Source organism: Notolepis coatsorum, assembly GCF_963971535.1.
Source record: "Notolepis coatsorum genome assembly, chromosome: 7".
In the NCBI taxonomy this organism is placed as follows: domain Eukaryota; kingdom Metazoa; phylum Chordata; class Actinopteri; order Aulopiformes; family Paralepididae; genus Notolepis; species Notolepis coatsorum.
The window spans coordinates 5,140,249-5,157,019 of NC_140171.1; the positions used below are offsets into that span (position 1 = coordinate 5,140,249).

The 16,771-nt window shown below is 40.9% G+C and overlaps 1 protein-coding gene across 1 annotated transcript; it reads right to left on the reverse strand.

The window, feature by feature from the left end:
* Positions 1 to 742: 742 nt before the first annotated feature.
* Positions 743 to 13,299, reverse strand: LOC311232018 (uncharacterized protein). Its single transcript, XM_084318681.1, has 3 exons — positions 13,286 to 13,299; positions 12,779 to 12,839; positions 743 to 3,083 (listed from the first exon to the last, which is right to left on the reverse strand). The coding sequence occupies exons 2-3, from the start codon at positions 12,828 to 12,830 to the stop codon at positions 1,486 to 1,488; spliced, it is 1,650 nt and encodes a 549-aa protein (XP_084174807.1). The 5' UTR covers positions 12,831 to 12,839; positions 13,286 to 13,299; the 3' UTR covers positions 743 to 1,485.
* Between the last annotated feature and the right edge of the window lie 3,472 nt (positions 13,300 to 16,771).

The following is a 16,771-nucleotide window of genomic DNA, read 5'->3' on the forward strand; positions in this document are numbered from 1 at the left end:
AGGATCAGGATTTCTGCTCTCGACACTTGCTGTCTTCTCAGCTGAGGCGGGCGCGCGCACTGATCCCGAGTATCAAGTCTGGTTCGAGTTAACGAGACTGAATCCACCTTCGAGGAACAGGAAAATCCCGGCTTCAAACATCGGGTTAATTGAATCTGGATAATGGGACTCTTGATCGACTTAGTTGAACCAGGTACGGGGAATAGGGCCCTGGTCATCTGTAGTTGGTTCTAAATCACCATCTGTGTTCTTTCATCACTCTGCAGGAAAACGGCACTTACCAGTTACGCTCACAAGACAAGGTACTGCTGACCGAACCCTCCTCTAGGACTCTGTACGGAGAAAAAGCCTTCCCGTTTTCTGCCCCTAAGGCCTGGAATGAGCTTCAAAGAAACATGGATATGGAGGAGCTTATATCACTACCATGTTTTAAAGCTAGGATAAAAATCATGGAGGAAGAGGAACAAGTCTGTAAATGCTATGTTGCGTAACAGGTCACACTAAATTAATCTTGCCTGCCTTCAATGTACAACTCTGATGTGGTCCCCCTTTTCTTTTTTCTTTAAAATGTATACTGTGAATTTTATGAAATTGTGATTTGTAATAGTCTTAATTGCAGTCTTCTTGGCCAGGTCTCTTGTAAAAGAGGTTTCTAACTTCAATGAGACAAACCTGGTTAAATAAAGTACAAATATGTCACAAACGGGTCAATTGTGACAAATAGGGAGTCCACACGTGAAAGCAATTTAACAATATAATTTATTTAAACCTATATAACACAACCAATCATTTATATAAACAATGAATATGTATAAGAATCAGTGATGAATGCAGTGTGTGGAAGAGTGAAAAGTGAAGTGTGGTGCGGTGTGGGTGTAAGTAGGAATAGTATAGTTCAATGGGTGGTGGATAACCTGTTCAGAGGAGATCGAGAAGCCGAGAGAGAAGGTCAAACAGGGACACATGTATACAGGCAGCTCTCACTGACCAGTTGAGTCTAATTGGGCTGACGAGCCCCCACTCTACCTTGCTCCAGGAGGGGCAGCAGACTCACCAATAACTAAGCAGGCAGAGTGGGGGCCGTCACAAATAAATGAAATAAAAACAAGTCACTGGCTGCTTCTGATAATCCATTCCTCTCCATCAGGTTCTGTTTTCATCTGTTCTGTTGAGGTGCTGGCTAGAGGCTCTGTCTCTCTGTTTTCCTCAGTCTGGGTTTGGTTAAACCATGAGGACTGAGGTTTCTCTTCATCATCGTCATCATCATGTTCACTCTTAACAGGGACGGGGTTGAACGTGAACTAGATGAGGGACGGACGTGAGTTTGTTTCTTCTCTGGTGTGAATCCTCATGTGTCTCTTTATATTTGACTTCCGATTAAATCCTTTCCCACAAACTTCACAACTAAATGTTTTTTCCCCAGTATGGCTTGCGATATGTACTTTTAAGTCACTTTTTCTACTAAATCTTTTAGGACACAGTGTGCTAGGGCTTTTCCCCAGTATGGCTTGCGATATGTACTTTTAAGTAACTTTTTCTACTAAATCTTTTAGGACACAGTGTGCAACTATAGGGCTTTTCCCCAGTATGGCTTCCAATATGTACGTTTAAGTCACGTTTTGCACCAAATCTTTTAGGACACAGTGTGCAACAATAGGGCTTTTCCCCAGTATGGCTTGCGATATGTACTTTTAAGTAAAGTTTTGCACCAAATCTTTTAGGACACAGTGTGCAACAATAGGGCTTTTCCCCAGTATGGCATCCAATATGTACTTTTAAGTCACGTTTTGAACCAAATCTTTTAGGACACAGTGTGCAACAATAGGGCTTTTCCCCAGTATGGCTTCCAATATGTACTTTTAAGTCACGTTTTGCACCAAATCTTTTAGGACACAGTGTGCAACAATAGGGCTTTTCCCCAGTATGGCTTCCAATATGTACTTTTAAGTCACGTTTTGCACCAAATATTTTAGGACACAGTGTGCAACAATAGGGCTTTTCCCCAGTATGGCTTGCGATATGTACTTTTAGGGAATATTTTCTACTAAATCTTTTAGGACACAGTGTGCAACTATAGGGCTTTTCCCCAGTATGGCTTCTCATATGTTCTTCCAAGCGTGTAATGGCAGTAAATGTCTTGCCACAAGCAGTACATGTCCTGTGAGTTTGAAGATGAAGTTTCAAGCTCTCTGTGGGTTCTAAATGGTTTCCACACAAACCACAGTCACTAGAATGGGCTGTAAAATGGTGCAGTAAAGCTGTCCTATTAGGAAAACATGTCCCACACACTTTACAGCTCCAGGTCTCACATGGTATTTGGTTTGATAATTTCACCTCATGGGATGAAACCACAGAGCTCTTGAACTGGTTGCTGTTAGACAAACTCTGTCCTTTGTTTTTCTGTGTCTTCTTTGATGTCGGTGAGTTTAAACCGGGATGAGGTTCACTAGTCTCCAGCCAATCATCACTGTCATCAGTATCAGTTCCAGAACAGTCTGAAGAGAGGAGCTGGTCACCTGTAGTTGGTTCTAAATCACCAGCTGGATCCAAGTTACTGACTGGTTCTGATAATCCACAGTCCTCTCCATCAGGTTCTGTTTTCATCTGTTCTGTTGAGGTGCTGGCTAGAGGCTCTGTCTCTCTGTTTTCCTCAGTCTGGGTTTGGTTAAACCATGAGGACTGAGGTTTTTCTTCATCATGTTCACTCTTCACAGGGACAGGGTTGAAAGTGAACTTGATATCAGCCTCCTCCAGACCTTGAAGCTGCTCTCCCTCCTGACTGGTCCAGAGTTCCTCCTGTTCCTCTTTAATCTCTAGGAGCTCTGGCTCCTGGGTTTGGTTAAACCATGAGGACTGAGGTTTCTCTTCATCATGTTCACTCTTCACAGGGACAGGGTTGAAAGTGAACTTGATGATATCAGCCTCCTCCAGACCTTGAAGCTGCTCTCCCTCCTGACTGGTCCAGAGTTCCTCCTGTTCCTCTTTAATCTGTAGGAGCTCTGTCTGCTCCTGACCCAGACTGGGGCTCCTCTCATGCTGTTCAGGGGGAACCTCCTCTTCACAGACATAGAGCTGTGGGGGGTCTGGAGGGAGGCAGAATAATAACATGAATAGTAGTCATTTCTGTCACCATTGGAAAGCCACCCATTTTAATAATTCACAAGAATTCCTGTGCCCCAGGACAGTTCAGTCAGTATGTTCTTCCTGTGCCCCAGGACAGTTCAGTCAGTATGTTCTTCCTCAGTATGTACTGACATACTGACTGAACTGTCCTGGGGCACAGGAAGAACATACTGACTGAACTGTCCTGGGGCACAGGAAGAACATACTGACTGAACTGAAACTGAAATCAGCCCATCACAGCCCATATCAGGGACCTTTTTAGGACGATTTGCCCACCGACAATTTAGCGACCCCTAGTGGCTCGGGTGTGCATATTTTGTAATACAATATATATATTGAATTAAAGCCCCATTTGTTGCCTGTGGATAGCCCTTTCAGGTGACAAAATCCATTGAGCGGTTCTCGAGTTACATGCCGGTATTTGAGGCTTGTGCAAAGTACACGGTATTGTGCAAAATACCACTCCCGACTCAGGCTGCAGTAGTTCCGTCAATCTAGATCCGATCTCGAAGATGCTTGTGGATCGTTGTAGCCAATGAGTGTGGCTTCCAATGATACCCCATGTGGGGATGTATGAATCAGGGATCTAGGTGAAAAACTAAATTCTTTAACAGGAAGCCAAATGAATTGAAGTCTATGAGAACTGAGTTTTTCTTTGTACACAGTTTACCAAAATCACACCTAATCACTCATTTCTGAATGGATCTTTATGAAATTTGGATATGTACTACATAAGCCTTCAGGCTATGGCTCCGTCTGGATTTGTAAGCCATACCATCTTCTGGGGAAATACTACCTCTGGACTACTAACTACTACAGAAAAACTTGAGTAACAAGTTTTTCTACAACTCAAGTTCAGACCTATGTTACTCTATTACGTTGGCACTAAAAGTGACTTCAGAATGTCATCTTTCAAAAGAGACCAGGCTCATGCATGTGCTATAAGTATAAAGTATGTTGTTTTGGTTTGCAAAAAAGGTATGCAGTCCTCAAAAACTAAAGCTAAAATGGCCAATTTTGGGGGTGCTTGCTAAGAGGTTAAATGGATAGTACAGACGCCATGCCATCTCTCAGAATATACCGGTAATCTTAACCAGCCAATGGCATGGTAAAAGTAAACACACACCATCGTATAGTAACACCTTCTCTGCTCTCTCCCCAGATACGGCAACCTCCACCCTCCTCTCAGCCAGGGTTTCCGTTAGCAATTTTTTTGGCCGGCCAACGTGGCCGATAAGATTCTAATTTACCGGCCAAATGTAAAATGTAACGGCCATATGTAACGTGCGTGTGTAATGCAGATACGTACATGTGCAAAAATACATGTTTAAAAGCAAAGCCAAACACATTGTGTTGTAACAAAAATATGTTACGTAGAACAATTGCGCATATTGCGGTCAGAAAATGGTTTGTAAAGTTAGACGTATGTAGTACCTACTTACTTACTTAACCCGGATCTCCTCTCTGGTAAATAAAAATACCCTGAAGACTAACAGAAGCACTCATTCAAGAGTACTACGACAAAATGACAAACGGTACAGCAACTTGCAATGGGTCTGCTCTACAAGATACACTACACCACTAAGGTACCCATGTACATGTCGAAATACTTCCCAAAGGTCAGTGAATACCACAACACCAGAGGGAGTTCCACAAATCATGTCCAACCCAGATTCGGCTCAAACAAGGGACTAAACACGTTTTGCAATTATGCCACATCAATGTGGAACGCCCTACCCACTAGAGATGTTCCGATACCATTTTTTCCTTCCCGATCCGATTCCAATACCTAAGCTTTGGGTATCGGCCGATACCAATCCGATACCAGTGCATACATTAATTATTATATATTATTATATATTAATTATATTAAAAAATTATATAAATTATCAAACGTTATTTAAAAATAGAAATGTTTACAGCTACTGTTTTATATATACTGTTTTTTAGTAATAACTAAAGTAATGGTATTTATTCAACAACAGGTGATTATATAGATTAGTATTAGTATCATTAATTGGATGCTCAATGAGTTCACCCACGGAAAGGTTGTTGGGACATTGATTCCGCACGGACGTTATATGTTGTTGCACTCCAGAAGGCTCCGGTGACTTCAGTTAGCTAGTAGTAGAGGCTCTGTTGTGATTTTTGCACAATAAATATTCAACATTCTCTTTTGAGACTCCGCCTCAGACTCTTATCATTTGGCACTAAAAGCTAAACATTGTCACCGGTATGGCTGTCTGCAACATGTCATTAATTGTGTGCGAGAGGTAACTTAGATCAGTGACGACGTTAGCGTGAGCTAGGTTAGCATGAGCTAACGTTAGATGGAAACAAGACAATATAACGTTACTGGTGAAAAAGTTATTTACCTTGGAATACTCCTTTGCCAACTTGCTGTACTTTGCTTGCAGGTCTGCGGCCATTATTGCTGGATTATGAATAGTCCCAACTTTAGCCAAGGTAACGCTTATGCTAATAACACCAGCAACCGAACCCATCAGAGCTCCCTGTCAACACTGCTCTGTCGGGACGATGACATTTAAGAAAGTATCTGCTGTTAAAATGACAAACAGCATTGACACTTTAATTCACGTCGATTAAAAACACGTTTGTTTTATAATGCTCACTCAGTACGTAGGAGGATACCGCACATGTTGTCGATAAATTACGTCATATGGGATCGGAGACTAGCCTTTCGGCGTACTCGCTGATACCGATGCCAGCATTTTAGGCACTATCGGAGGCATTTCCGATACTGGTATCGGAACAACTCTACTACCCACAGCCATAAAAAAATATGAATCCCTACCCACTTTCAAAACTGCTCTCAAATAGCACTTACGGGAGGCTGCCATTCGAAACTGGCCCTGTAAATGTCCCACCCACCCCCTCCTAATGTACAGTTCCCTCCCCCTCGTATGTATATATTTACTGTTGGGATCTGTTTAACAGTACTGTATATTTGCATATCTTGTATGTCACAAATGTAACAGTACTGTATATCTGTCACAAATGTAACAGTACTGTATATCTGTATGTCATAAATGTCATGATTAGATTAGATGATTAGATTAGATTTTTATATCTGTATATTGTGTATGTCATAAATGTCATGAATTGAAAATGGGGGACCCTGATGTAAACGAGACGAAAGTCTCTCTCTGGTCTGCATCCCCTTAACAATTGTGTGTATTGAGCTGTACTGTACCCATTCTGCAATCTGTTAATTAAAGTTTTCAATCAATCAATCAAACTGGTCACAGGAGTCTTCAATAACATTTGGATGGTAATCCATTTGTTGAAACAACATTGTGTTGGCAGACCGCTCCTGCTATCTTAAAAACATCAGAACTTTATTTTTGTACGTTTATATAGCGGTTTTCTTTTTATACATTTCAACATTTGATGCTGCATTAATTTTCATTTCATTCATTGCGTTCATCATTGTCGTCATAATGTCAGTCCCGACTCCCTAACACACCGACTCTGCTTGGGGCGCTAAATTAATCGCCCGGCCTTTAGGCATCATATTTGAAGACGCTGATTGACTTTCGTGACTTTTAAATGATTCTCTAAACACAACATAGTACTGTGATATTCTGATATATATATCACATTCTGATATATATTTTTCGTGTAATATAAAAAAAAAAATAATAATAATAATAAAAAAAAAAAATTAAATGCAGAGGTTCGAACCCATTAATTAAGATTAAAATGTTAACGTAACATACGAAGGTCCGAACGTTCGGGCTCAGCCCTACCTCTATTAGTGGTGGGGGAAAATATCGATACATAGTAGTATCGCGATACTTTGCGTGGCGATACTGTATCGATACAGGGACGCCAAGTATCGATATTTAATTATTTATTTATAAAAAGGAAAAAGGGAAGTTGCATTGTTCATTTCAATACCTGTCATAGTACAGTAGTCCACACACACACATGTGCATTCAGTTAAGTTGGAATATGACTGTAATACAAACAGTTCAGTTTGTCAGGTACATGCAACACAGATTAGAGTGTTTACATCTGTCTGCTTGAGAAAATACCATGTTCTGCAATAAAAATTATTGAAGTGAGATGAACAGATTCAACTTTATTTTATTAGATAAAACATGTTGACAAAGTTTTACTTTGCAGTTGAAAAAAGGTAATAAATCGCAATATATCACAATATTAATATCGCAATACTCAGCATATCGCAATATATTTAGTATCGCAATACTATTGTATCGTGACTCAAGTATCGTGATAGTATCGTATCGTAAGGCCTCTGGTGATTCCCACCCCTAACCTCTATGTAAAGTAATCTACTAGTAAACTAGCAGTCTTAACTCTATGTAAAGTAATCTACTAGTAAACTAGCAGTCTTACGTCTATGTAAAGTCATCTACTAGTACAGGGGTTCCCAAACTTTTCAGGCCGCGACCCAAAAATAATGGGGTCAGAGAGCACACGTTCAAACGCACACACTAATAAGCATTGGAGGCTTTTAACCAGGGCCGGACTGGGGAAATCATTCAGGCCAGGAAATATAGTGCAAAATATAGCCCCAGTCAGGCCACTTTTTAAGCAGGGGGTCTGGGGTCCCCCACCAGGACATTTCTTGTTACAAAGACTTCATTTCCTGCATTCTGGTGCAGGCATTTTTTTATTTGTACCCTTTAAATGCCAGTGTTTGTGATGGCATCACAAATTATAGTTAAAAAACAGGCTAGCATACCGGTATGTATGATTAGCAACAACACTGATTTTGATGGATTTTCAGTTTTTTTGTAATGTCAGATTGAAAATAATACAATCTTTTATTCAACTTCAGCCCTGATCATAACACCACATATTAATTTTATAATTCTAACCCTTTAAATGCCAGTGTGTGTGATGGCATATATTTGCAATATATCAAATGCAAAGTAGATTTTTCTGGGGGGGATTATTACAGGCTAGCATGTGTCAATGATTAGCAACAACAGTTTTTTGTAAGGGTCCCGCCTCCACCAATCACATGCGGCTCCTTTTGTGTGTGTGTGTGAGAGCAAGAGAAAGAGAGAGAGATAGTTCTCCAACTTGTGTGAGTTGCAGTGATCTCCTGGTTGTTCCCCACGTTATCTAACTATTGCGCTGCTGCAACTAGAAACACTGTCCTGGCCTGCTTCTAAGTTCAGTGGCCTGACTGCAATTTTTTTTTTTTAGTCATCTGGCGACACCCCCACCCCCCCCCACCCCGCGGCGGCTTGCAACCCTCCTGTGGGTCGCGACCCCGACTTTGGGAACCTCTGTACTAGTAAACTAGCAGTCTTACCTCTATGTAAAGTCATCTACTAGTAAACTAGCAGTCTTACGTCTATGTAAAGTCATCTACTAGTAAACTAGCAGTCTTACGTCTATGTAAAGTCATCTACTAGTAAACTAGCAGTCTTACCTCTAGTCTTACCGAGCTATAGTAACTTTTTCGCACCTACTCCCGAACTACGCATGTGCAGATTGACGACCTAGACTCCGTGGCCAATCTGCTCATGCGTAGTTCGGGAGTAGGTGCGAAAAGGCGACTATAGCTCGGCAGAGAAAGTGCCAATCGACTTGGGATTGGTTGCACAGTGTTCAGGAGACTCAGACGTATAAATATCTATTGGATCATGTCTCCCGCACCCCGACAGCCGTAGCTACAACCACTTAATGTCGAGGCTCTCATCCACATTCATTCATTTTCTGAAATCACAACGATGTTGTTCTGGGAGACAATACCCCCCACACACCCACCACTGGAAAAACAACCTCCCCCCCACCGATAAGACTATGCAATGTCGCCCCCCATAGGATCTATAATGATTAAATTAATTAATTAAAAAACGATGCTTCGAACGTCTGTTCGAAAAACCCTGCCGAAGTTCGAATCCTAAAAACAGGCTTCCGTGACAGCTCTACATAGAGGTAAGACTGCTAGTTTACTAGTAGATGACTTTACATAGAGGTAAGACTGCTGGTTTACTAGTAGATGACTTTACATAGAGGTAAGACTGCTAGTTTACTAGTAGATGACTTTACATAGAGGTAAGACTGCTAGTTTACTAGTAGATGACTTTACATCAGACCTGGGCATTGTACGGCCCGCGGGCCGAATGCGGCCCGCTGGATGATTCTGACCGGCCCGCGAAAGATTACATGATAATAAAAAAAAATACAAAAAAATTTAATTTTTTTTTTACTTTTTTCTTTTCATGTCAACGTTCACACGCACAATATACATTTACCTAGGATTTGACTTGATTCAACAACAAAGCAGTCGGGGCAAGCCGAAAACGGTCGAAAGTGTGGTTATTTGAAGTTTGGATTTTTTTTTTCACAACTGAGGTAGGTAGATTACATTTTTAGAGACTAAAGTACAGAAAAAAGGTACCGTTGGGTACCGGTATCGATTCACAGGTACCGGTACCGTATCGGTTAAAATGTGAATGGTACCCATCCGTACTAAACACACAACTGCAGGGCAAGGGCATTTTTGCTCATGAAATGCATAGCCATGTGAAAGCCTTCATGACAAAGTTGCAATTAATTTCAAGGCAACTAGGCAGCAACAATCTCAAACACATGAAAACCCTGAAAGAAGTCAAACCATCAGCTGATCACCGGCACAGGTACTCATCCATGTTGGGAGCACTGCATGATGAATTTTCAAGGCGTTTAAGATTTCAAAAAAATTGAGGATGAAATGCAGCTGGTTTCCTCTCCCTTTACCTGCAGTGTTGATAGTTGTTCAGCTTGAACTCGTTGACCTGCAGTCTGATTCACTACTGAAAGAGCACTTTAAGGCTACGTTTAGACGAGCGGTTTGGGATGGAAGTCTGAACAGAAACCGCAAAAGTCGTCTTGCGGTTTCACTTTTAATTTTGCGTTTAGACAAGCGTTTTGGGGTGGAATTCTCCGTGCAGACGAGGCTGTAACAACTCGAGACAACGGAGCCCTGCTGTCACACGATTGGCGCATATGTCACATGACGTGCTGTGAAGACCCGCCCTACTCTGCCTCTGATTCGCAGAGTGTGGGTGGGGAATGTGATTGGACCAAAGCAGAGTCACTCACAGACAGTGGGTCCAGTCATAATAGTTGTGATAGCCGCGGGACAGATTCTTGTGTATTTAAAAGTACTGCCAATGTAGCCTTCAGGTGATCGCCATGGATAGAATCAGACATGCTTTGTTTACGCTTCTAGGCTACTGGCGCATGCCTGTGATGTAAGCAGTAGGCGCGACGAGAGCCTTGACGACCCTTTCGTCATCGTTTTATGCGGTTTGACAGTTTAGACGAGAGCGCAAAGGTTTACCGTTTCTAGGAATTCCACCCTGGAAGGTGGTCTCACTTTTTTACGGTTTCACCCCGTAAAAACGCTGTTTCCGTATAAACTAAAGGCACATCTGAAAAAATATTTTTGCGGATTCACCTGCTAGCGTTTCCGTCTAAACGGGGCCTAAGTCAGCATCACTGCTAGAGTCCTACTCTGCTCTCAAGGAGGAGAACTTTCCAAACATGAGGAGACATGCTCAGAAGATGTTGGTTCTCTTTGGATCCACCTACATATGTGAACAGACACTCAGTCATGACGTTTACCAAGTCCAGGTACAGATCCTCTCTCACTGATGAACATCTGGCAGCATGCAACCTGACTTTGATGGACTTGTTAAAGCTCAACAGAGACTGGATTTCTCACACTGAATGAAAAAAAAGAACTGAAGAACACTAAAATGTGGAAATATAACAAGTGAAATGGGACACTTGATATTTTTTTTCTTTTTTTTGCACAGTTCTGAAAACATTAAATGTTTAATATAGGCATGTAAAGTAAAAAAGGCTACAAACTGGGACACTTTTCTTTACACAGTTCAGTGACATGTCTTGTTTATTTTTGCTATAAGATGATGTGATGTCTTTAGAAGGCTAATAAAATCCTTGTTTCAATAGTATATGAAACTCAAAATGCCCTTTGTTATTAATGTTTCACATTTTGTTTATCATTTTGGAAATAAATTCTATTTGAATAAATGATATTTTTGAAAGCTAACCTCGTCTTTTAATTGCCAAATAATAACATACAATCTTACCAGGGGTCAAAACAATGCCATTTACTGCTTTTTATATAGAAATAAAATGTATATTATGCATAATTGAGTTTGGAATTTTGGCCCGGCCCTCCAACATATTTTCAGTTGCTCATTCGGCCCCCTGGGAAAAATAATAGCCCACCCCTGCTTTACATAGAGGTAAGACTGCTGGTTTACTAGTAGATGACTTTACATAGAGGTAAGACTGCTAGTTTACTAGTAGATGACTTTACATAGAGGTAAGACTGCTAGTTTACTAGTAGATGACTTTACATAGAGGTAAGACTGCTGGTTTACTAGTAGATTACTTTACATAGAGGTAAGACTGCTAGTTTACTAGTAGATGACTTTACATAGAGGTAAGACTGCTAGTTTACTAGGAGATTACTTTACATAGAGGTAAGACTGCTAGTTTACTAGTAGATGACTTTACATAGAGGTAAGACTGCTAGTTTACTAGTAGATGACTTTACATAGAGGTAAGACTGCTAGTTTACTAGTAGATGACTTTACATAGAGGTAAGACTGCTAGTTTACTAGTAGATGACTTTACATAGAGGTAAGACTGCTAGTTTACTAGTAGATGACTTTACATTAGAGGATAGACTGCTATATTAGTAATTACTTTATGTAACGGTTCTCATTCAGTCAGAGACAGAAGAGTGACTCTGAACAGCTTTTTGACATGTATTGTCCCTCAGCTGCAGAAGACACATAAAACAACATATTTGTAGTCTTCTGGTCACTGCACATCATGCATACCCTCAGCAGAGAGATACAGAACTGCTCTGTTCTTTTGTAATGCCTCAATAACATTGATTTTATAAATAAATGAAAAAGAAAAGTATGTTTTATCAAAATAGGATAAATGAAATTAAACATGGAAAGAAACTGTAAAACATTAAATGAGCTAATGGGCAGATCAGGGGACAACACCCTCCTTTATAGAGTCAGGCAGTGCCTTCATTACTAAACATCTAGATATTGCAAACTACTTTAATGATTTTTTTGTTGGGAAGATAGAGAAACTAAAAAGTGAGACAACATAAAGTGAGACAACATCATCAGATAACAATGTTTCAAAACAATTGATTAATGACCAACTAATGAGAAATAAATATTGTGAGTTTGACTTTCAAACTGTGCATGTGAATAAAGTAGAAGCATTTCTTAGTAGTGTAAATGTTGAAAAACCATCAGGATTAGGATCAGCGACTTGAGTCATTGAGAAAGAAGTGCTATATAAATAAGATGAATTATTATTATTATTAGATGGGAAACTCTTGGGTATGGTTTCTGGCTCTATTGCACTACCCATATCTCAAACAAGGGACTAAACACGTTTCGCAATTATGCCACATCAATGTGGAACGCCCTACCCAAAGCTGTAAAGGAATGTGAATCACTACCCACTTTCAAAAACCTACGGGAGACTGCAATTCGAAACTGGCCCCTACAAATGTCCTAACCCAGTTAGTTGTACAGTAAATGACCAAGTATGGCTTTGTCAGTATTCCAATGTACAGTGTACAGTGCATGGAGCCACATACCTGCAGAAGACACATAAAACAACACCGTTGGAGTCTTCTGGTCACTGCACATCTTGCATACCTACATGTACAAAATTAAACAATTCATTCGTTTTTTCACCATAATATTATTAATAATAACTACGAGCAGCGAGTGAATGGAAAGCATGAAATGGCCGTAGCAATCATTGCGACCCTCTTTTTATACTCTCAACTCGGTTAAACCTTTATGTATACATCACCTTAGGTTTCCTACTAACTATATTGACTGAAAGAACGACAATGAAGAAAGCAACGAGAAGCGAATCAAAGAAAGACGACGCTCCCACTGATATGAACGCCATTGCTAAGCTAATCGAAGAACTATTTAACGTACCTATAAAACTAGTACTAGTGGTCAAATTAGCACAAATGTCATGAAACCATGTAATAAATTGAACGTTAAACATTATGTATTACAAACTTAAATGAGTTACATTTAGCAGAAAATAGTGAAATAAGGGAGCTATATTTCAAAGAACCACCTACCGTCGGCAGATAGAGTGGGTACGGCAACACAACAGGGACAGACAGCGCGATATGCAATGACCCAAAACTTCACAGGTGGTGTGAAGGATCTCACTGCCACCTAGTGGTAGCCTATGTTACTGTATGTACTATGTTGATTGATTGAAAATGTTATTAACAGATTGCAGAATGGGTACACAATACAGTACGGCTCAATACACACAATTGTTAAGAGGATGCAGACCAGAGAAAGACTTTGGTCTTGTTTACATCAGGTTCCCCCATCTTCAATTCATCATGACATTTATGACATACACAACATACAGGGGGGGGGGGTTGGACATTTACGGCAGCCAGTTTCGAATTGCAGCCTCCTGTAGGTGCTCTTTGAGGGCGGTTTTGAAGCTGGGTAGGGATTCACATTATTTTACGGCTGTGGGTAGGGCGTTCCACATTGTTCTGGCATAATTGCGAAACGTGTTTAGTCCCTTGTTTGAGCCGAATCTGGGTTGAACATGATTTGTGGAACTCCCTCTGGTGTTGTGGTGGTGGAATTCACTGACCTTTGGGAAGTATTTCGACATGTACATGGGTACCTGAGTGGTGTAGTGTATCTTGTAGACCAGGTCCATGGACCGTTAAGGAATAAGAAGAAAACACACTTTACAGCTCCAGGTCTCACATGGTATTTGGTTTGATGATTTCACTTCATGGGACGAAACCACAGAGCTCTTGAACTGGTTGCTGTTAGACAAACTCTGTCCTTTGTTTTTCTGTGTCTTCTTTGATGTCAGTGAGTTTAAACCAGGATGAGGTTCACTAGTCTCCAGCCAATCATCACTCATCAGTATCAGTTCCAGAACAGTCTGAAGAGAGGAGCAGGGCCCCGTTCCCCATACCTGGCTAACTGAGTTAGCCGGATAATTTCCAGTATAGCCTGACTTAAGCCAGACCTTTCCATTCCCCGACGCTCGATTGTCTAAATCACCATGGTAACAGATCAAAAAGTTTGAGCCTGGTCGAGAGCAGGTTTAAGTTCAGTTAGCTGGATGAACCATGGCCACGCCCCCGCAAAGAAATGCCAGCTCGCTTCCTGAAATGATTCTCACAGTATAGATCTGCATTATACCATTCTGAATTATGTTCTTGTGCTTCATTCTTCTAGAGGGGGCTTTTGAAATGTGAAATAGACCCAACATGATTGATTGATTGATTGATTGAAAACTTTATTAACAGATTGCAGAATGGGTACAATACAGTACAGCTCAATACACACAATTGTTAAGGGGATGCAGACCAGAGAAAGACTTTCGTCTTGTTTACATCAGGGTCCCCCATTTTCAATTCATCAGGACATATTTGACATACATGACATACAGATAGTCAGTACTGCTACATCTATACATTTATGACATAATAGATTTGCAAATACAGTACTGTTTGTGATACAGAAGGAGTCAAGAAAAGGGAGTACTGTATATACATTTGACATAGAAACTGTACATTGGAGGAGGTTGGGTGGGGGGCTTGGGTGCATTGGGATATTGACAACCATACTGGGTAATTTACATTGGAGGTGGTTGGGGGGGGGGGGGGGGAGACACACTGTATAAACAAGCAAAACTGTACATTGAGGGGGGGGGGGGGGAGACACTGTACAAACAAACAAAATTGTACATTGGACTATTGACAAAACCATACTAGGTAAATGACTGTACATTGGAGGGGGTTGGGTTAGGATATTTACAGGGGCCAGTTTTGAATTGCAGTCTCCCGTAGGTGTCCCTTGAGAGAGGTTTTGAAAGTGGGTAGTGATCCACATTCCTTTACAGCTTTGGGTAGGGCGTTCCACATTGATGTGGCATAATTGCGAAACGTGTTTAGTCCCTTATTTGAGCCGAATCTGGGTTTAACATGATTTGTGGAGCTCCCTCTGGTGTTGTGATCGTGGTATTCACTGACCTTTGGGAAGTATTTTGACATGTACATGGGTACCTTGGTCGTGTAGTGTATCTTGTAGACCAGGCCCATTGCAAGTTGCTGTACTCTGTCGTCTACTCTAAGCCATCCTAGGTTGTCAAAGTGGGCAGGGGTGAGGTGGGTTCTAGGAGTAAGGTCAAGCAGTAGTCTGACCAGTTTGTTTTGAGATGTTTGTAATTTTGTTTTTAGCGCCTTTGAGGTGCTTTGGTACCATGAGGTGCAAGCATAGTCGTATAATGCTGATACTAAATTCACGTTGTCCTAAATAATGCACGTTATATATACCGTGGCGCTCGCTAGGTGCGATGTACACATTATGTGGTTATTTTAACAACGCGCAGCATTGCAAATGTGAATCCCGCTGGGATATTTTTAATGATTGAAACCTATCGCTCGTTTGGCTCTGATTCCTTTCATATTCTCCGCTGTGGGAGCGCCTGGATTGTGTTTCATTCAAGCATAAAATTGAAGTGTCTATGCGTGGATTGTGGTTTTTGTGGATTATGAATTACGAGGAATCTGAGGATTGTTGAATTGTATCATCACTCACACGTTATTGTGATATTGTAACTGGGATTAATGCATTTGAGAATAAAGAGATAAAACTTCATTCAAAAGAAAAATATTCTAAACACGGGTCTCTTGTCCACAATGAATATATCCCGTCTGGCACAGTGGTCCAACGGCCAGTGTTCACTCCTGGCAAGCGGGCGACCCGAGTTCGAGACCCCGCGTTTCCAATATAATTTTTTTGGAATATAATATTAATGATTATACGCAAAAGTAGCCTAGTTTTAAGTTAAAATATTATAAATCTACATGCATTGAGGATGTCATTCTTTATATAGCTCTCAACGTGCACCAAATTGAAGTATTTACATTTCAAAAAGAAAACTAGAAGAAGTGGGATTCGAACGCGGGTCGTCCGTGTGAAAGGCAAAATGCTCGACCATCAGACCACGGTGGCAGACAAATGAAACATCAACCATACATCCGGATAAGAGAGCCGTATCCTTATTCTGAAACTGTTGAACTAATTATTTTCGCTAGCAAGATCTCATTTGATTATCCATTCCATGAACCTACTGCCAGCAGGGCACGTTTAAAGAAATATAATCTGATTGATTGGGGTAATGAGGAACTTAAAATTTGCCTATAGATTATGCATTTAACTGGTCAGCGAGGCTATTGAGCCGTACTGCAATCTGTTAATAAAGTTTTAAATCAATCAATCAATCAATGCCGTTAGAAAATCAGGATTTCTGCTCTCGACACTTGCTGTCTTCTCAGCTGAGGCGGGCGCGCGCACTGATCCTGAGTATCAAGTCTGGTTCGAGTTAACGAGACTGAATCCACCTTCGAGGAACAGGAAAATCCCGGCTTCAAACATCGGGTTAATTGAATCTGGATAATGGGACTCTTGATCGACTTAGTTGAACCAGGTACGGGGAATAGGGCCCTGGTCATCTGTAGTTGGTTCTAAATCACCATCTGTGTTCTTTCATCACTCTGCAGGAAAACAGCACT